Here is a 22,579-nt window from a genome sequence, read left to right as displayed (position 1 = left end):
AGTTTTTTGGAATACTGCAGACAATACACAGACGGTGTATAATGTGACCCTGGTGCAAAAAAATAACAGAGCTCACCTCTGTCATCCTTTCATGAAAGAGGCTGCAGTATTTGCAGAGAAGGTGATAAAGCACAAACCTCCCACTTGTCAAGGTTAATTCCCTACTTCCCAGATACTAGACAGGACCGCAGTGAAATACAGACGGCAGGAAGAACACCAGTGTAGCGAGATTTACTCTATATTTGTAAGACTACAAGACCTCTAGATAGATAGATAGATAGATAGATAGATAGATAGATAGATAGATAGATAGATAGATAGATAGATAGATAGATAGATAGATAGATAGATAGATAGATAGATAGATAGATGGATGGATGGATAGATAGATGGATGGATGGATGGATGGATGGATGCATAGAAGGATGATGCATAGAAGGATGGATGGATGGATAGATGGATGGATGGATGGATGCATAGAAGGATGGATGGATAGATGGGTGCATAGAATGATGGATGGATGATAGATAGATAGACAGACAGACAGACAGACAGACAGACAGATAGATAGATAGATAGATAGATAGATAGATAGATAGATAGATAGATAGATAGATAGATAGATAGATAGATAGATAGATAGATAGATAGACAGATGTATAAGAGTGTGTCTGAGCTTGAAGCAAAATACAACTTTAGAATGTGATTGCATAAAAAATCCTTTAAAATGCATGAAAGCAAGATTTATTTTAAGATTGAAATATAAATTTATCATTTTGAAGGTTGAAACAGACTGCTGAGTAGATTAATGGCAGCAGCTGTGCAGAAATAAATACAGCACACAGGGGTTGATTAGACATTTAAGGTGTGAAATAGTGAAAGGCAACATAAAGGCCACGACGGATAGAATGACCGATGCAGCCCACCAGTGTGGCCGCTTTGTTTGTCTTGAAGGCTGTGGAGCCAAATGATGAAAAGAGTTAAATTAAAGGCACATGATGAAAGACTTCTTGGGGCCATCAAAAGGAGAAAAAAACCCTGTTCGTGACAGCATGACTCCTGATTTATTGATTTCCCAGCTCAAATTTTTTTTTCATCCAGGGTGGTACGAAAGAGCAAAGCAATCTCTGAGTTTGTTGGCTGTTGTTATATTCCCTCTGCAAATACACACTCTCCACAACACACACACACACACACACACACACACACACACACACACACACACACACACACACACACACACACACACACACACACACACACACCGGAGTGTGACCCCATGCACAAACACACGGAGCTCCCAGTGCGGCGGAGTTTTTAATCCTCAAATACACCTCCATAAATCAAACCCCCCTCCCTCGTGCACCAGCTCGTCTCCCTCAATGAAAAGCTCAAGCCGGTGGCACATTAATAGCAATTTACAGGACCAGTCACGCGAGCAGAGTAGTATCAACACAGCAGCCTTTTATTTTGTAATTCCTTATTACTTTCACTCACTACATGGACAATGAATGGGAGGAAAAGTAACCTACCTACCGCATCACGTCCGAGTGGATGTCATTCATGTTATACCTTTACCACAAACCCCTAACCTTGCAATCAGAATCATTTTTTGGGGGAAAATTCCTAGAAAGTAGTGTATTTAGTGTTAAGGAATATCTATTCACTCGCTTTCCTAAAATCATGTATTTAATTGAATGCATGCTGCTGTATAGATCCCTCCCATCCTCCGTAAAGAGCTAAAAGTCATCGATAAATGGTTGAAACAGTTATGGTGGTGTCACAGTTTGAACACATTATAGTTAAAAGTAATGATTTACAGTTTTGCCGTTGTTATGATTAAACAGTACACGTAGTTTTAAGTAATGGATACGTATTTGAAATCAAATCATTTCAGTTTCAGTTCAATATATTTGGAGAGCTCAAAATCACACATACACATAACATATGTTTCAGTGGGCTAAACAATCTGCGCAGCAAACGACATTCTCCGTTCTTGGATGCTCGCATTGGAAAAGAAAAAACTCTCCCCAAAAACATTTAACAGGGGAGAAAAGGGATCCCTCTTCCAGGGCCAATCGTTATTGAGAACAGTCTGACTCATCGGATGTAGACCGTGGATTTAAGCCTGCGACATGTGGCATTCTCCTCCCCTTCCACTATTCCAACTATTTTGCAAGGCTAAAGTTGCGGCATCCTGTGCTTAGAGCCTCACGAGACAATTGTGGTTGGTTTAAAGAAATACAAACAAGCCAGAGGGTTATTTTTTTTGTTTGGAGCCAGACCTTTCTGTAACGCTGACAAAGCGCTGTGGAGATAGGGCCGTGCGAGACTAAGTTATGAGTAAATGGCTGAATAGCTTAATGCTAAAATTGTAGGATGAGCTGTTATTATATAGTTAGCTAAAATAAATGAATAAGAATAAACAGTTTAGTAATAGATATACAGTTTTAAAAAATTAGAGACCAGGGAACCGGAAATGCAAAAGTGCTAACTCATGTCCAGGTTTTAGGGTTCATTCCTGCAGCACTCTAAATCCTTTTGTCTGTGCTTATGTGCTCCTGTATGTTGTTTGTTTTAATGCCATCAATCTGTCAGGGACTATAGATGAAAAACAGCCTTCATGGCTTAATCTAATTAATAATAATTAATGTGCATTGCCCCCTCCTAAATAAAACAGACATCAAACATATTCACCAAACGCACAAATAGACATGAACTGTTACTATGGGAGATTCCTGTCTGAAAAGTTATATTCAGTGTTAAGAAAATCATACACTTTCCTCAGATCATGTCTGTACTGATGATGGGAAGAGAGAAGCTTAAAACTACAAACACTCACAACTGAATATATCAGGAGGTCATTATACTATTACACTAATGTTTTCTATCAGACCACGGGAACGTTTTGGTCTATTTTTTAGCACTGATCACATTATTCCATCCGTCACATCTTCAAATATGTTTATTTCTACACATGAAAGCATATATTAGTGACTCATGCAAATTTGTTTTGCAGGTTGAATGGCTGAAAAATGAAGAACCGCTGAACTCTGATGGCGCCGTTGATTCAAGAGGCGACCATAACCTCATCGTCTCCGAAGCCCGACTCTCTGATTCCGGAAACTACACCTGCGTCGCCAGCAACATCGTGGCCAAGAGACGCAGCGCCACAGCCACCATCGTAGTCTATGGTAAGATATGACTTTCCAGATAAAGTCTTTCTATTTTTGCAAAGAAAATGTGTCTAAAATGATGGTTTTCTTTAGTTTTGCATTACAGGTGATAAAAACAATGTCAAACCTCTTTCTTGTCTCTATCCAAATATCAATTTTCACTGAATTCGGCATCTCTAAATTCCCCAAAGTCAATTATTTAAAAAGCACATCTCAACCACAGCATGCAGTCTGTTTTTTTTCCCCACACAAGTCTAATGAGCAGTTAATGGGCAAGTGATGTAAAAAACATGAAGACACACGGACAATATTTCCAAGAATTTTGTTTAACAAGAAGTTCAGACACTGTTTCCACTCTTTTTACAGAGCTGAAGTGAAGTGATAATGTCATAGTAGCATCACTTCTTTCCACGCCACAGGAATACCTTGTTAATCAGAGTGTTTCCGTGCTCAATTCACTGACCTGTCAACCGGTTATTTTTATATTTTTCAAAGAGGACATTTAGCTGCTGTAGGAATTCATCTAATTCTCTCTGACATCCCGTTGTAGAGGCCCATCAATCATTCATTTCCTTAACGCTAATGAAGTCTAGACAGGCTTTGTACTCCCAATAGCCTCTGACAGATGTACAATGGTGGAATACTAGTATTTTCTTTCCCTCCTATGACAGCAAATGAGCTGATTAGTCAGCCATCCCGCGTTAGTTTAGGCAACAAATCAGAGGAAGAAGTAGACAGAAGGGACGACACCATTGATCATCTTTGTAAAGACACCTCAGTTTTTTTCCCAGATGAGACATTCATTGTCATTTTGAATGAACCCCTGTGATGCATTCACTCTGGTGAAGAAAAACACAACACAGAATGTGGTAGTATCTGCTCATCCGTTTCCTTTCATCCTTTTTCTTTTGCACAAACAGTGAATGGAGGCTGGTCATCGTGGACCGACTGGTCTCCCTGTAATGTTCGCTGTGGTCGTGGTGTGCAGAAACGCTCTCGCACCTGCACAAATCCAGCTCCTCTCAACGGGGGAGCCTTCTGTGAGGGCATGTCGGTGCAGAAGAGCTCCTGCAACACACTGTGTCCAGGTGAGCACAAGGACGTGGTCTTAAAGCTGTTAGTGTGTTTGTGCATGCGCTTCAAAGCCAGTGTGGGATGCATTCAAGGACACTCTGAGATTTAGGTGCTTGAAAGCATTGCATTCATGAGATATATTGTGAGATTCATTAGTTATTTCATTAAAGGGGTAGTGTGAATAATATGGAAAAATATATAAATGATCATTCTTGTATCTGCCCGTTAAATGTGAAGCTATTGACAGCAGCTGCTTAGCTTAGCTTGGGGCTACACGGTAGTCCAAAATGTTGAAGTCTTCTTATGGACCGTATGGCAGCTACCTCTAGGAATGTCCTTGAATGCGTCAGTGTGAAAAGGCTTCACTTTGTCCATGAATGCATTACCCAACAATTATATAGTAAATGTGACAAAATGTCAAAGCAAAACCAAACAAACTAAATGGTTGCTGTGACTGATTACGCAGGAGCTTTTAAAGCCTCTGTAAGTTGATTTTAACACCTGTAATTAACAGAGAACAAGTAGAAAAACAGTCTAAAAGCTTGAGGGGCCGTCAGAAGAAGTCTCCTTTTCAGGAATGCATTGCACGTCTACGCTGCTGATAATGACAGTTGTTTGTATCTGAAATCTAAAGCAGTGGACCTTAAAAGACAGCAAATAAAGAGAACATTTATGGGAAATGGAAAGATTGGTGGTTAAAAAAAAAGAAATGCATAAAAAGAGGTTGAGAGAGAGAAACAAACCCACACTGGGATGTGAGAAAAAGAGCAGAGCAGCAGCTGGGTTTTTTTCTAGACAAGCCTAAATTTATGATTTCAACCACAGCACCAGCATAAAGGGAAATGCTCATCAGGTTTAAGAAAAAAGAAAAAAGTTATCAGTGGAAGCCAGTGCACTCCTCCAAACATTATCTCCTGCCTCCTTCTGAAGGATTCCTGCTCCCGCATCTGAGTTTGAACATAAACAGGGAGCATTTGCGTTTAGATTAGCAGGAAGAAGGAAACCTTTAGAGCGTTTGGAGGTGGAAAGCAGACGTGATGGAGTATGGCATAAGCAGAGTGTCTTTGTGCTCCAATTCAGCAAAGGCGGCTCAACATTTCTGGCATCCTGAGTTGGGAAAATGCTGGAGTGAAGTTAGAAGTGCAGCTGTTACCTTGGAAGTGTTTTCTCATAAAGTTCCAGGGAACTATTAAGCGAATCAAACTTCTGCTCATGGAGCTCATTCACTAACTTATGCATAGAAATATGTTCTTAATTTGCACCCAAATCTTGTTGTCACCACCGTGTATATGTTATGAAATCAGAATTATTGTAAAAGCTAAATCTATATAAGGACATGGATTGTCTAGAGTCGTAACATGGAGAACTATCATTTTCACTATTGAACATTGGCTACATTTTTGGGAGTAGTTGATCATTATAGGCAAGAAATAGGCAACTTTAGGCACATGTGAAACCATTAAGACACTATCATGAGAGCTTTTCTTGGAAATACTGAAGTACCCTCTCATCCGAATGCCAAATTACCTCTTTCCCAGAGCCCTTTACAGATCCTTTCCTCACCCGCATTTTGATAAGAATTTGTTAAGTTTATTGCTGATGGTGGACGACTGGTGGGGTTAATGTTTTCAACTCAGACGTGGATGGCAGCTTTCTTGAATTGTGCTCTCATATATATATATATATATATATATATATATATATATATATATATATATATATATATATATTACAATGTCCTGATGTTGCCGTGAACATTGCTTTTATGGATGGAATAAAAATACATATCTGTGTCATAATTAGACTTAATGTTGACCTTGTTGATGCACACAGATTCACAAAAAAAAAACCATTCAGCATTAAACATTAAAAACAATGAGAGCCAAAACTATGACATTTCAATATCTACGTTCTCACGGATGAAAACTCCCAAATTGATAGTTTATTCAATACACTTAGCCAATGCATTAGTAAATCAATGGTTCGAAATATTGTGGTCTATTAAATCCTTTATTTAATGAATGCAGTTTTAATATGCCATGCATTTAGTTAAAATGTGTGTGTTTAGATTTGCTAAGACAGTAGGGCCTTCATCATTTGTGGGTATGCATGGTTCTGAAGAATTTATACATTTATTCACAAATTTCTGCGTAAAACGTTCAAACACACTGTTTGTGAACGAGGCCCAGTGTTTCAACCTTTGTTATATCACTTAAAAAAATGTGCTTCACCTCTGTATCTTCATATTCTTTTGTTCTTTGCTTGTGTGTTGGTACACTTTGAAGAGATGACAGTGTACTCCAACTCTGCTTTATGCACTTCAAATCTTTCTATGTGCATCCTTATATTCTGAATTTGCATCCTCATGTTCTCTAATCATTTGCGTCTGATCCCCTCAGTGGATGGCGGCTGGGGCGAGTGGAGCGAGTGGTCCGTGTGCAGCCCGGACTGCGAGAGGCAGCGCGGCAGAGAATGCACCGCGCCGGAGCCCAAACACGGAGGACGGCTGTGTGACGGCGTGGCGCTGGCTACCGACAACTGCACCGGCGGCCTCTGCACACAGAGTGGGTCACCTCACCAACCATCTCCCTATCCCTGCTCAGCAATGAGGAAAAAGTTGTGTTCAGGGACTGTGTCATTATAGATTTACTGTTCATAACTTTTTGACAGTGTGGGCTCGATCATAATCGTCATTATAATCACGCTCATTACCAGCACCCTCATCCATCTTCATAATCATCCACTCCACAAACATAACACACTGTGCACAGGCATGGATGCATGCACAAGTAAATCAACTAAGACTTGTGGCATTCCAAAAAAAAAGAGCAAAAGAGAAACTCTCAAACTCTGATGCTTCTCTGTCTTTGCAGATCGAAAGTTGCTACATGATGCTAAGCCACAGGGTGAGTTTCTCCTCAGCGTCCATTACTTACTGTTATGTTGTTTTAACGACATCACTGTCTGCAGCCACGGCCCTGAAGAATCATTTAGTTTATGTAACGACCAGACAATACTTGATATTGATTGGCTGGCAGATGTTCATTGCGTTCATATTTCCTCACTGCTCTTATTTAGCCACATCATCATCATCTTCATAAATGACTTAATACTTGGGCCGCGTCTTTCAGCTGTTGCTAGGCTACGCCGTCCACTATTAGCTGGAGTCGTAGAGTAACATGAAGTCCATGTTTCTGTCTTTATTGAGGATCATCACACACCAATACTGTGGCAGTAAGTGAGAGCAATGTGTCCGATGGTGCTTCAGACTAGCTTATCAGTAGTGTTACCCAAACAGAGCATATTGCCACCAAATAGGAAACAATACTTGTGTGTTGATGTGTTGAAAGCAGCCATGGAATAAGAGGGATAAATATACTGATGGGTGTGATTATGAAAACAAACACCCTCCGCATGACTCATTGTGAAATCCTCCCGTATTTAGAATAGAGGCGAGAGTCATTTCAGATACAGATGTTCTGACAGACAAGTAGTATACAAGATGTATGAATAATAAGTGAAATACTATACATCATATATGTTAGAAGATAAGAGAGGAAATACGTTTCTGTCAGAAGCATTCAATTTCCAGGCTGGTTGTGATTATTGTGTCATATAGAGTACACATCTGATTGAAACGGTTCAGCAGAAGACTGCGATGGTTAGTGAGTGTTTATTCTCCACACATGGCATCCATTCTCACTCCATTTACAATAACATGTTGTATGTTGGATCATATCGCTTGTTAAAGGTGCAGCTGGTAGCTTTTTATGAAAATATTTTCTTGTCATTTTCCCCCAAACTGTCACGATATTCTGACAGTAGTACATGAGACACACAATTAGAGTAAAAGTCTGGTTCCTCTTCCCTCCTACTACTTTGCCTCCCTTTTTTTCATTTATTTTTTTTATTATTTTTTATTATTTATTATAATCTTTTTATATATAGATGTTTTTCTGTTTATATGTATAAATATATATATATATATATTTATAGGGATATTTGTGTACATATACAGATTTTTTATATTTATGTGTAGATTTAAATATATCCATAGAAACTCAAATACACACACACATACTCATACACACACATGTACGTACATACATCTACATACAAATCGCTATACTGTAAATTTCCATTAATACCATTATTAATACCATTACACTGGTTATAGCATTTCAAGCCACGCAGCAAGTGCTTCGTGTCTGTGTATCACTTGCTTCATGCATTATTACTTTCTAGGTTAATGGGCCATTTAAGTGTTGATTACTGCTGCGTAGTTCATTCCTACAAGGCCACATCCACACTTCGTCCTTACTTGTCCTTTAACTCGGCTACATATTAGTTTTGTTTGTCAGAAACGGGGGGGATAATGCAACCATGCTGCCAAAAAACTTCCCGAGCCCCCAATTAACCTGCTACTGTACCAGTTAATGCCGCTTTGCATATTTTGTCATTTTCCTCCTCATTTGAGCTTCGGGCTACTTAGAGGATTTCTCAGCATGTCCTGTTTCAGCGGAGATCTCATTATCTTTCAAGAACATGCTAGCATCCCCCCCCCCCCCTTTATTTCCTGCCACTCGTTTCTTTTTCTTCGAGGAGTTGGACGTTGCTGCACCGGTGGGACCTGATAGAGCGTAATCATTGCCGATGAGCTAATTTAATGAATTGGTTTTGTCACATTATCCCAGTGGAACGTGGAGCGCCTCCAACACCAGAGCCTAGCAGTGTTTGAAATGACAGTCAGGTGTTGGGTTGATTATAATCGCCTTCCTTCCGAGGTTCCTCATTAGTCGCTTTAACACTCCACGGTGGAGCAATGAAGCTGTGTATCAGGAGTTAAGGCAGACGAGGAATACAAGGAAAACAATAAAAAAAAAAGGTGCTGAAGTAGTTTATAACCAAGATATGTCTCCTGTAAAACACTCTGATATCTTTAACTCAGCTGATGTTCCTCAGCAACACAGTTTTTCAGTTTATTCTGGGAGGAAAATGTCTCCTTGCTTCCTAATTACACACAGGAAGACTTAGAGAGCAAAAAGAAAAGTTGCTAAAAAAAAAAAAGTCTGCTTCTCTTACTCACTCTCACTTTTCTTCCAAGGTGTGGAGAGCAGCAGTGACGTGGCCTTGTACTCGGGCCTGGCTGCGGGGGTGGTGACAGTGGTGCTGCTGATCATCGCTGTCACTCTGTACCGACGGAGCCAGAGTGAGTACGGCGTCGATGTCATCGACTCCTCCGCCCTCACCGGGGGCTTCCAGTCCTTCAGCTTCAAGACCTCTCGTCAAGGTGAGCCACTGAGGGCCGTCCAAATCCAATTTACACTCAGAATTGTGCACTGGGATGCTAAATCCCTCGGCGCACATCGCTTCATACCGAGTTTTCAGGGTGTCCGGCAGAGCTTATGGTTGTATTGTTTAAGCACAATGCTGCAGACAAACAGTGTACAAAATTACTTTTTCTATATATTTTTGATTTAATAGGTTATAACTAAATTAAGATATTCTTATTATATATTTCAAAGGAATAGGAAAATAAGAACATTTCTACTTTAAAGGAGCAGTGTGTAGGATTTAGACAAACAGTACCTCGCTGCTAGACATCCAGACAGCTCTCTGAGTTCTCTTTGTGCTTTTACTAAAAATAAAAACTGGGCTATAAGAAAACAAAGCAAAGTGAGTTTTAAATAAAAAATAAGGAAAGAGTTATCCTGTGCAGTAAAGAACTTCCATTAAATATTGCATCATTGTCTAACAAAACTTTTCTGGATGTGTTTCCTATCTCTTTTCACCGACTTCTAACATAATGATGTAATATTTATCTGAGGTTCCTCAGCGCTTCCTGTGATAATTTCCCACTAATAATCTGATAGAGTTTGGAGCATATCCTGAGGAAGACATCTTTTGATATTTGACTGCATACATTCAGAAATATGCCGCATATTAAGTTGAGTGGATAATTTGCTGGTGCCACGTTGGCTGATTTGATTAATTCATTAGCATGTGCACGCTGTTTGACTCGTGCATAATCACACTCAGCACACCCCAGTAAATTAGAGAGACGAGTTGATCATTTAAATAGGAAACTTTATGCCTTGCTTGCGTGTTAACACCTGTCACTCCTGCTGCTGTATGATAGATTAAGTTATTTAATAAGCCCGACAGCTGTGGATGATAACTCTGGTTATGTTATTTAGCTCAGTATAAACTCTGTGTTTTGAATGCATTTAAACTTACACGAGATAAATAAAACAAAGTTTGTATCTATATTAGAAAAATAAACAACCTCAACATATATGGAAGGAGTTTATGTGATTCTGAAGAGCCTCTTCGCCATCTTAAGGTACAAAAAGTGTTCTTTGCACTTGACTTTGCAATACGAGGTTGTTAAAGTACTATAATCGCTCTCCAATTTTGCAGAAATATAACCCCAGCTGCACCGCTACATCCACCTTGACACAAGTGGGTCTCTTATGGATTCTCAAGATGACCAAACAGGCTCAAGCTCCAAAAAACAGTCATGCGTTGGATGAATATGGCGTTTAAAAACTTTAACTTTAAAGCTGTTGAATAAAATGTCCCCCATTGTTATCATCTTTGGCAATCCAAATGAAAGTAGAAACATCCACGCAGATACATTCATGACATTTTAACCCCTTAGGAGCAGAGCAATTTGGGGTTAAGCAGGGATTGAACCGTTGAACATCTGGTTAAATGACACCATTTCTTTTCTGAGCTAAAACCGTACCATTTGGATGCATTCTCCATTAAAATGCAGCTTTAAGTGTCTTTGCTTAAATTATACATTTATTTATATCTTTACCTCTTTGTGTATCGACTGTGTTATTAATGTGTCAATCTGCTGATCGGAGTCAAGAATATGAGGATTTGGTTGATTAGATTTTTATGAAAACACCAAAATGAGAAGTAGCTTTTTGACTTCAATCATACGATTCTAATTAGTGTGATGATTCAAAGGACCCTGAAAATGTGTCGAAATTCAAATGAAGTGTGCAGTTTTTCCTGGTAATACAGTGAGATGGCATTATAATATAAATGAAGTGTCAGTCTCCTCCAGATGTAAGAACTACGCACGAGTGCAGAGGGGAGACCAGGTCTCATTTTTCAGCTTGTCTGCAGATGAAAAATAATGTATAGCACACACACACACACACACACACACACACACACACACACACACACACACACACACACACACACACACACACACACAAGCACACATACACACACTTTAACACAAGGAAACCGCAAGATACAAGATGTAGTTCTGATCCATTTGCACTGAAATACTGTAAATGTACTCACATATTAATGCTCAAAATGAAAGCAAGCAGTACCGTTTTTTGTTTATTTGTATCAATGTGTATATATACATGAATTATGCATACATTTCCTTGTAAGTTGATATAACTATATCAATTATTAAAATGCTTTAGGGGCCAAAATGACTGGATTTAATTTTTCAGTTTGTTTACTTGAGCCTTCTGGAGATTCTTGCTGTCTGTGCTGTAGTGCAGTAAATGTCCAATAACATTGAGGATGATGCTTAATCTATAAAACACACCATGCATTTATTGCTTTGTTTCAAACATCAGTATACCTAGAGCAATAAACGTTCCCTGGAAACGTAATGTAACAAGCACATTTTGTGCTCTAAACCATTTTAAAAACGTAACTCTTTTATCTATTATTACTTGGACCTTCTGTTGTACCATAACTTTTCGCAAAATATTAAACAAAAGGTGTATCATCAGGGTAGGGAGTCGGTTTGTCGCATTATCCGTTGTGTTTGGTATTATCTCGCATACAACAAAACTTCAATTAATTATTCATGATTCCAAAATTAAAAATCTAATTTATTAGGGTATGAATTGTTTTTCCCGTATGGAACATTTGTGGCCCCCATGTTTCCAAACACAGAAAACATAAGAGCTCAGAAGCGTGGTGTGCTTTTTGGCCCCACAGATTGAGGCATATTTCTTTACAAGGCTGGCATTCTGGGTCACCACGGCAACAGCTCTCAGCAGGGCATAATAAAGTTTATTTTGATAACACAGCAGGAGCCGGGGAAAAAGCTTTAATCTTGGTCCCTGTTCTCCCTGATGGAGGGGCAAAAATCAGCCAAACCCCCATAAAACCCAAAACGCCCTCCACTCCTGTATGCTGCAGCCTGCTTCAGTGCTCACTGCTCCAGAAGTTACACACCGATTTCATTTCACTTCTCTCTCGCAATCACGTCCTTGATCATGAGTCACTCTGACAGCAGCTTGCCCAATTCCCCACAAAATAAATCGGCAATGAGCGTTTTTCTTTGCTCATTAAGAGAATCCACGCTGCTTGTTTAACCGTGTACTCCGTCGTCATTTCATGCTTGCTGAAACGGCTGTCAACGAGTCATTAATCACAAAGGTATTTCACCTTTCACAGATTTATCTTATCTTTAATAGCTTTTCTTTGTTTCTCTCTGTGTTTCCTAATTCATCTACAAGGTACAGTCATTTTATATCAGTACGACGTACATTTCTTTCTTTAAAATTTTCTTTTTAACCTTTATTTATTTTGACATTGAGAGTTATTTATCTATCTCTGTTTCAAGGAAGTCCTGATCAAGACGACAGCACAAAATGCCGTGGCTTCACTTGTCTTGTCAATTTGACTTTTGTCATCCGATCATGCCAGGACACATCAACTGTCAAGTCCGTACCGATCGGGATCCGATCAGCCAGACCACGCGCTGAGGTGACACATGGTCTGGCTAAACTCGATCAGTCTTTTTATGACTACCAAAAATATATTCATCAGGCAGGGCGCCATAAGCGGAACAGATTTCCCATCTGGCACATCCGATCACATAAAGTTGTACCCACGGCCACATAAAAGCACACTGACAGACTAAATTCAAAACCGGAGGAAACAGACTTAAAAAACAAAACAGCAAACAATGGGGGAAAAAACATAAAAGAAGGAAGTAACTTTTAACAAACAGCAAATTCAATCCTCCAATGACTTAGCAGTGTCGTTCAGTAGCATGGTGAGTACAATCAGTGCTCAAACAGTCCTTAATCCTGTTTTTAAAATTGTGCCTGCATATTTAATAATCTACTTTAAAGTGTCTTTGGAGCTCATACCAAGATGAAGGTGCAAAAACTTTAAGAGCACCCTCACCAAAAACTATGCTGGTTCAAGGAATGACCAAAATAATTTGCCGCATGACGAAAGGTTGCACTTACTGATAGTTTAGATTAATGATATATTACCTTATAAAGGAAAATGCACCAGTCTTCCATTCTGTGGTTGTATAAGAAAGACAAACCAATGTTTGTTTTTGAAATCTGAATCAGAGACATATCCCAATGCAGCATGACACTGAATCAATTTTTTTTTTAAAGAAGATGAACATACATACTGTATGTATACATACAAATAGTAACAGTGTGTGATTGATTCAATGATTCAGTGCATCCCTGGCTGTAGCTCCAGCAACACCTTCACCTCAACCCCTGGAGTTGGAAAACGTACTGTAAATGTAAATATGTAAATGTACCCGTTCACATAATAAACTCTGTTAATGCATCTTATTACATTACTACATCCCAGCCGTTGATAGGTGCCAGGTGTCACGTTTAATTGAGACATGGGTCTAACACCTGGGTCCCACACCTGTTTCCGAGGTGTTGATATCATAGAAATGAATGAAATGATGAATGAAACCTGAGTGCCGTGGCATGTTTAAGATTGATGTTGTTGGTTTCAAACTGCAGCCTCAACGCTAGAGGTCGCCAAATCCTTCACACTGCACCTTTAAATATGTGTAATTATTGACAGTAATGTGTTTTCTCTTTGTGTGTTTTTCAGCAAACCCCCTGCTTATTAATTCATCCATGCAACCCGATCTGACAGTGTCGCGCACCTACACCAGCCCCATGTGTTTTCAGGACTCCATTGACAAGGAGCTGATGGCCGAGCGCTCCCTCCTCGACCCCCTGCCTGATCTCAAGGTCAAAGGTCAGAAAATAGAAGTGTTATGAAAAGTCCATGCCTGTGGTGGTCAACTACTTTTGGAAAGCCAAGAATTAGAGAGCAGTTTACAGTTTACTGCTGGTGCAGTAAGAAGGATAATCCATCCTGCTTTGAGGCAATCTCTAAGACAGCTGCCATACAAAGAGAAATGGTCGTCACCTTGAAGGGGCGTCGCGAATTGACCATTCGCTAAGCCACGTCTTCCCTAGTTACTGTTGCAACGCCTGTCAAGCTTTTCGTTCTTGCACGGCACATAAAGTTTACAGTGACACAGATTCAACACTCTAAATGGGTCCTAGACAGAGACAGAGGTACACAAAAGAAGCCTTCTCCTCTCCAGCAAAAATATATACTGTTAAAAAGCAAAGTTTAGAAGAGTCAAAATTTCAATGCAACAAACTTTTGATTTAACTGAATTTCTCAAGTTTTTTCTTTGAGGTCATCCAATTTAGAGTTTTTATGAGAGTTTACCTCAAGTCAAAGTCATCCATCCACCTTAATCTATAATGTTTGTGCTGCATCTACCTGGTGTTTTCACCAAGTTTACCAAGTTTACCAAGTTTGATGATTCACAGGTGATTTGCTATAATAAATTCAGCTTTCATGCAACTCAAAGCAGGAAGGGGCTAAAGTGCACACCAATCTCCATCATTGTTTTACTGGTTTTAATTTAGATCAGAGTGGAGACCATGTAACTCCTCTGAGTTGATACTATACAAATATGAAACTCCATGCTGTAACTTTCGGTGTATAAGAAAAAATATGGATTACTAGAAAGCTTCATCCTTAGTGCAATGCATGCTGCGAAGTATATGTTAATATGCTAGCAATGTATCTCAATAACATGATTAATGCATTAAGTAAACAACCAATTACAAAATTATTGATTAAATGTTCTGAAAGTGACAACTAGAAAATGTAAACTTGAAACTGACTTACATATCAAATTTCCCCGAGGTAATAATAAACCAAAGAAGGGTTTCTTTAATTTAACCTATTATGATATTTTACAGTGCAAAGGAGTCTGGTATAAAGTAGACATGCAGTGAACTTTGACTCAAAACAAGAGACTAGCTTGATTACTTAGCACAGTTTTGATTTAGTTCTTTAGTCCCAAGAACTTGAAACTTTTATTTATTCAAGCCAAAAGATATAACTTGATGTTTTAACAGTTTCTAACTGTTACTTGTTTGTCTCTGTTGATGTTGGTTTGCATTGATGCCCTGTTCCTGTCTCTTTTCCTGGTCTAATGTTTATGATCTGAGTTTGTTTAACTGCAACAAAGTCCCTTTTATTTCATTATGTCTCTAGGGGTGGCAGAAAGGGCAGAGTACCACGTCATGTCCCACCCTCAGACATTTCCCCGGGGCCTGGCTCCAGACTACAGAGGCGTCGCGGTCGGGACGACTTTGGGCAGAAGGAGCAAAAACCTCTTCACTCCACAAGTGTCTCTGACTCCCAGCAGGCCTCTCCACAGAGCGACCGCCGTGTTCGGCCATGCTGGAGGCCGACTGGTGGTACCGAACACAGGTGAGCCCACTGCGAGGGGAAAATCTAATTCGATACATTCCTGTGTGTAAACTTAAATGAATTCAACATAAAACTAGAAATGACAGAGAAGCTGAAATCTTTAACTTACCACATTTTCTAAACTAGAGCAAAGCTGATAGAGGGAATGTTATACATTTTTCATGTTGTTTGACCTTGTCAGCGTCAGCCTTCGGCGCATATGTGGAAATGTCTTTGATCGAGCGAGTAACATGAACATGAATATAGTATTTACTGAAGAGATGAAGTTAGACAGAACTGACTTTTTCCTGACAAACCCATCAACATTTCTCATTGTATGTAACGATTTTCTAGCCATAGTAAATGCAAATGTCTCGATAGGTGAATTCATTTTAAAAGCATGTTTCGCCTTTAGCATTTTAAAAGAACACACTGTACTCTATGAGGAAAATGTTAACGAGCGCATGTGATGTAAACCTGTGATGCTCGGTCTACCACGTTATTCAGGCAGCTCTTTTTTTTCGTGGCCTACATTCATCATCCTGTCCCTCGAGGGCCTTTAACTGCGGTGTAGATTGGCACTAATTGTTTATCATACAGTACAATATTGTGTACGTGTGTGTGTGTGTGTGTGTGTGTGTGTGTGTGTGTGTGTGTGTGTGTGTGTGTGTGTGTGTGTGTGTGTGTGTGTGTTTGTGACAAAGAGACGGATGGCAGCATTGATTCACAAGGCCTCCGGGACCAGTTTTCCTGGTGCCACCACCTCTCTGGCTGTCACCTTTAGTAAAGACACCTGACAGCCGGGCAGCTGTATGTGTGTGTGTGTGTGTGTGTGTGTGTGTGTGTGTGTGTGTGTGTGTGTGTGTGTGTGTGTGTGTGTGTGTGTGTGTGTGTGTGTGTGTGTGTGTGTGTGTGTGTACGTGTGTGTACGTGTTAGTGTGTGTGTTAGTGTGCGTGCATGTCTGGCTATGGGCTGATCAGTTTATTTTTTTTTTGCATGCCTCCTTCTCTGCAGGTATAAGTCTGCTGGTGCCTCACGGGGGGATCGCAGAAGACACTACCTGGGAAACGTACATGATCATCAACCAGGAGGACAGCAGGTGAGGGACTCTTACCGAGGCGGCGCAGTCTGCTTCATAGTCTGCTCTCTTTTAATCTTCCAGCTCGTCACGCCGCATCGCTCATCCCTCTTCGAAACCGACACGCCGTCTGCCCCTCCTCTTCGCCCCAACATGCACCACAAACAGAGAACACGAGGCCTACCGTGTACAGTGCACATACAGACGGTGAAATACACCCAAACCCAGCATGGGGTCCTTTCTCATATCGCAGTCACTACAGGGGAGGACATGATGTGTCACAAATACATCGGCAGCTGCACACAGATTGCATTGCTGCCTCAAGCAACTGTCTGAGCAGAGACATATGCACTTCATGACTCTGCTAGCCTGTTTTGTGTGTTTTTTTTAAAGACACAACTGTGACAATATCTCACCCGTCGTGACTGGTTGGAGAGGTGAATGTTGCAGATTCTGTAAAGTCATAGTGATACAGACCAGGATATTTGGCTCGGTGTGCTCGGTGACTGTTGCCTGCCAGCGGGATTTCTATTTCTGTAACTTTGACGTCAAGATTTTCCACTAAAGCTATTACTTGAGGAGGAAATGGCAGGATAGATAAGAAGCGTTTGAAATGGGGGTGTAATACCTTCGACTTCAGAGCCTCAAAGGGTATCTGACAACCAGAAGTCGGTTTTTTTTTTGGACGTGCTCTTGATTTATAGCAGACAGTATCAATGTGTCAGCATGTCTGTGTGAAGAAAAGCCCCGCTAGCGAGATATTGCCTTAACAACACGGCTAACCGCCTGCGCCTCTCAATGAAATTTGATTTCTACGTCCGATGGAGAATCAAAAGTGACATTTAGTGCCGTATGAAACTCAACCGTCATCTCACCTCACCTCCACCCAACCCATTAAGTGCCGAGGGTCATCCGGGTAAAGATACAGATCAAAGGTCACCTATAGGTTGTGTCTCTGAGCTCGGTTAGAGGCCTGGTTATACACTCCCCCGCCTCCGAGTCTCCACACTTCAGCCGAGCCGCTGCCCTCCAGGCTCCTGCTCTGCTCTGATAAGCCTGATGCTGTTTACTTCTCTGGCTGCCGTTTAAGAAGCCGCAGGAGCCGCGCACCACCGAGCTGTCAATCAAAGCCTATCTTCTGACAGCCGCAGAATCCAGGGGAGAAATTGGATCCTTTCTTTCCCATTCAGACCCCGGACATCTACATAAGACGTTGCTTTTCCTCCACAAAGAAAGAGGAATCGATCAGCTCTGGCTCGGTTTCAGGTGTATTCGCGAAATAGCTCCTGTTCGTTCGTCCTCTGGGCTTTAGGAGGTTGTTCTGTGTGGGATCTTCTCCAGCTCTGCGGGGGGGGGGCAGCAAGTAGTCCAAGGACAGACTCATAGTGTGCGACAAAAAAGTGCCTGACACAAGTCTGAGGCAATGAGTTTAGCAGTATTAGCCTCATTTTGTATCATGCTTTGCAGGGAAGCACTAATTAATCTGTAGTTTCAGTCATATTCTCCTCAAACTAGGCTTCCTTTTAATATTTTGGTGGGTGGTTTACTTTTGAAGTCATGCTAATTGTACCGTTTGGTTAGTATCAACTGAGTTGACCAACTTAATTTAGTTTTAATACTTTACTGAGCCTCTTGAAGCCAGATATCTTCACTTATATTTTCTCTTTTAGTCATTCAGAGCATAAATATAGCGGCAAAAATGTATTTACAATGTAAAGATAAAGTAAAGTAATGTAAGCCGAAAACGAAGTCGCTCTCCGAGCTCCTAAAAGCTTTGTTTACTTAGCAAGACGGCCGTACGCTTTTAGTGCATGGTAAGGGCCTTTCACACATTAGTCCAATGACTTTAGCGGCGCCACAATGGCTTTTTGTTGTTGTTTTAATTTTGGTGAACTGACCCTTAAAGTAAAAATATATAACTTTGTTATAAGATTCAAACTTGGTTTTATGTTTGTAATGTTTTTAAACCCTGACTTCATACTTCAGTGAGAGTCTGAAGGACCAACTGTCAACACTAATGAGGCATTGTCAAAAATGTTTTTATGTAACTGTGAGACGAAAAGAAATAGCAATGAATGTCACGCTGGATGATTTTTGTGTGAAAAAAGTGAAAGAGGCGTGTTGTGTGTTCTGCACATATGAGTCAAGTCTTAACTAATAGCCCCGGTCTATTATCTACACTTTAACCATCATCCTGGAGTGATATTTCTTTGTTCTCATAACCAAAATCAGAGATGCTAAATGAAACGTTCTTTAATCTGTGCTCACAGGCAATCTGGCTAATTACCATAGTCTCAGCAGCAGGTAACCTTGGTTTCCTCTGAGCCCGGGGCTGATTAGCACAAAAGTGCAGCTGCAGGGCCACGGAGCTGTCTGGATGCGAGATATTATTTTTAGACGGCAGAACTTGAACTCTTAATTATTTTGATTGGTAACATTATAATGACAAAGTTTCACAGTTCTCTGCACCACAAACTGTTAAAATAAGGTTTGGCTGCGTGGGAGCGTTACCCTCTCAGCAAACACACACACACACACACACACACACACACACACACACACACACACACACACACACACACACGTTCAAACATCAACCCTCACCTTTCCACCTCCGTCTTATTCATAAAACAGCAGCCGTTCATCTTACAGGTAATTATTTCAAGGATGGAAACTTCTTGAAAATCCTGCTCCAGTAGAAATGCTGTTCTCTGAATTCTACTAAAATAGAATGGAATTAATGAAGTGATTAGTTGGTTGAAAGAAAATTGATCTGAAAATGTTGTGTTCTGTTCAGCTCAACATTTGTTCTGTTCAGCTCCTTTATTGTGAGGATTTGCTGCTTTTTATCCATTCTATATCACTCTTAACTGCAAATCTTTTGGTTTTGGACTGATGGACAGATAACCAAGACATCTGTAAATGTCATATTTGGCTCAAAGAATAAGTGATTGACCAATTGATAGATTCCCATTTGACCCTTCTCTAAGTCCCGCCCTCAAACAGAGACTGGCCAATCATAGCAACCAGAGTCTGACAATTAGCCATCTCTGACCCAGAGACTCTCATGCAATCGTATCAAATGTTCTTCATTTTCAGGCTGGTTTAGTGGATTTGCTGCTTTTGCCTTTTAATAATTATAACAGTGAATAAAGACTTACCTGGATTCACAGGAACACTGTTGTTCCTTTATTTCATGGTCTTCAGTCTCGATCACCAGGTGATGTCGTGGTTCACTTTTACACTGTGATCCGTAGCTTAGCTTCTATCTTTGATTTTTAACTAGGTTTTACTGCTGAATTAGTTTGACCTCCTGGATATAGCCTTCAAAAGCATATCGTAGACCTTTCTGTCTGCTTCTCTCTGAAATCTCTCCCTCCAAAGATCATAATTATGCAGCGAGTGCAGTTAGTGACAGTGTGGGCTCCATGGTAGCTCTGACGGGTCATGGCTTAGTAAAGTGTCAAATTGTCTTTCTTGCTGAAAGTAAGATGAAAAGATGAGCAAAAATAAAAAGTTCTGAACTATTTATTGTAAAGTAAATTGGAATGGAATTGAGACGGATATTTACTTTGTTATTTTGGAGTCAGGTGGTACGGTGTCTAGGTGTCAACGTGAGGAGTGTGACCTATAAGAATGATTCCTCTCTGTGGGTGTTTCCTGTATTCGTGTGCACACCCGTGTGGGTCCTCGCACACACTTTATACATTCGCGATGCGTCTGCTCCTGCATGTCAGGCTGTGTCCCCCGCTGCAGTTGCATTAATGATGTTGAGAAATATCCACGCTGCTGCAGTGACAACAGCACCGGCATCGTGTCCCCCGTATATGTGAGGTGTCCAGCCGGGGCCAGCTGCATGACTGATGGTGGTCCCATTGATTGCTCTCAGTCTTCAGGGCTTCCAGCCAAGATTGGGCCCCTGGCCAAGAGCAGCTTGGCCCAGCTAATCTGTCACCGGGCCGGCCAGAGCAGGCTTCATAAGCTCCATCGACCCACAAAGCTTACACGCTGTGTGCTAAAGCCTGTCCTCCCCAGCCCCACTGTCCATTAGTCTTGGTGCTTTAATCTTCCTCTATCTGTGTGTCTGTGTGTCAGCTAGTCAGGGATTGATTCATTATGCGTGTCCAAGGATTTGAGTTTACTTTGTTCATGGGCAAGGGTCGCACCCTGCTATCTGGATGCTTGTTTAAGCAGTGATTAATTAGCTGTGGTGTTTGTTGTCTTCATTTTCATACTGTCTTAAAGTGGCCCTATTATGCTTTTCCACTTTTTACCTCTTCTTTAGTGTGTTGTATATATTTTTGTACATGTAAAAGATCCGTAGAGTGTAAAACCTGAAGTCCATGCCTAAAAGGAGTTACCCTCCCCCTCAGAAGCTCCTGAGCTGCCTGAAACGGCTCCATTGAATTCTCTCCGTCACTTCTGTAACTTTATGAGGTCATAATGTAACTTTATGAGGTCACAAAGTGACGTCAAAACTCCTTCTGGCTAGTTTGGCCCTCAAACAACAAAGAGAGAGACGGAGCTGAAGCTCTGGAGGAAGAGTTTTTTGAAATGTGAAACGTTGACCAATCACAACAGAGCGGGCTAGCTGACCAATCAGGGCAGACTTTGCTTTCTGGAGGGAGGAGCAAGCGCTACAATGGAGCATTTCAGAGAGAGGGTGAGAAGAGGTGCTACAGGACAGCCAGGATGAGAAAAACAAGGAGGATTATGGGCATTAACGCATGTAAACATGTTGTAACTGTTACTTGAGATAAAAATATACACCCGGAAAATAGCATAATAGGGCCTGTTTAAAATGACTGTTATTCATGTGATCAACGTCAATCTAGCTCTGTTTATAGGGCCATCTCTTATACAGCCATACATTTTCTTTTCACATGTGGACATTTTTAAATGCTTATCAGCGTCAGTATCTGAATATCCAATACCCCATACTCTCTGTTTTCTCCTCTAACTCCTGCGCTAACATCAGAGACACGCTGCAGAAAAGCAAAAGAGAAGCATTAGGGTGTCTGGAGAAATGAGTGACAACAAAATGACATTACACTAAACATTTTGACAGCCCAAGAGGACCGTTATGGGGGCAAATGCCAGCACATCTGAGCCTGGGGAGGTCACCACACCAGCCTGATTGGCAGTCTGCTCCCAAAGTCATCCTCACACAGATATCCGTAATCCGTCTATACAGGTTATCAAACTTGTCAGGAGTTGACATTTCTGAATCAAAGATGGCTGTGGGATACTGACGTAAAACTCTCCGGCTAGTTTGGCCCTCAAACAACAAAACAGCGAGACAGAGCTGAAGCTGACATCCAGTGGTTATGAAAGCAGTCTTTCACCCAGGCGACCCAGGTCTGAATCCCGTTGTGACCTGCCTTTCATTTGTCATGCTCCGGAGGGAGAGTTTTTTGAAATGGGAAACATTGACCATCACAACAGAGCGGGCTAGCTGACCAATCAGGGCAGACTTTGCTTTCTGGAGGGAGGAACAAGCGATACAACGGAGCGTTTCAGAGAGAGGGTGAGAAGAGGTGCTACAGGACAGCCAGGATGAGAAAAACAAGGCGGATTACATTACATTTTACATTACATTACAGTCATTTGGCAGACGTTTTTATCCAAAGCGACTTACAATAAGTGTATTCAACATAGGTATTCAAGAGAACTACTAGTCACCAGAAGTCATAAGTGCAT

At 40.8% G+C, this 22,579-nt stretch overlaps 1 protein-coding gene across 2 annotated transcripts in view; it reads left to right on the top strand.

The window, feature by feature from the left end:
* The window catches only part of unc5da (unc-5 netrin receptor Da), a 160,377-nt gene that overhangs the window by 123,937 nt on the left and 13,861 nt on the right, over positions 1 to 22,579 (top strand). Inside the window, exons 5-12 of one of the 2 annotated variants that reach the window (XM_054612360.1) lie at positions 3,020 to 3,194; positions 4,097 to 4,264; positions 6,650 to 6,814; positions 7,124 to 7,156; positions 9,355 to 9,540; positions 14,127 to 14,276; positions 15,603 to 15,821; positions 16,816 to 16,900. In XM_054612360.1, coding sequence (XP_054468335.1) covers positions 3,020 to 3,194; positions 4,097 to 4,264; positions 6,650 to 6,814; positions 7,124 to 7,156; positions 9,355 to 9,540; positions 14,127 to 14,276; positions 15,603 to 15,821; positions 16,816 to 16,900 — 1,181 coding nt within the window. The remainder of the gene's footprint in view (positions 1 to 3,019; positions 3,195 to 4,096; positions 4,265 to 6,649; positions 6,815 to 7,123; positions 7,157 to 9,354; positions 9,541 to 14,126; positions 14,277 to 15,602; positions 15,822 to 16,815; positions 16,901 to 22,579) is intronic. The other variant, XM_054612361.1, reaches the window with a different exon arrangement.

Source organism: Anoplopoma fimbria, chromosome 14 (assembly GCF_027596085.1).
Source record: "Anoplopoma fimbria isolate UVic2021 breed Golden Eagle Sablefish chromosome 14, Afim_UVic_2022, whole genome shotgun sequence".
In the NCBI taxonomy this organism is placed as follows: domain Eukaryota; kingdom Metazoa; phylum Chordata; class Actinopteri; order Perciformes; family Anoplopomatidae; genus Anoplopoma; species Anoplopoma fimbria.
Note: the sequence above shows the minus strand (reverse complement) of the source record. Positions and strands in the feature narration are given on the sequence as shown.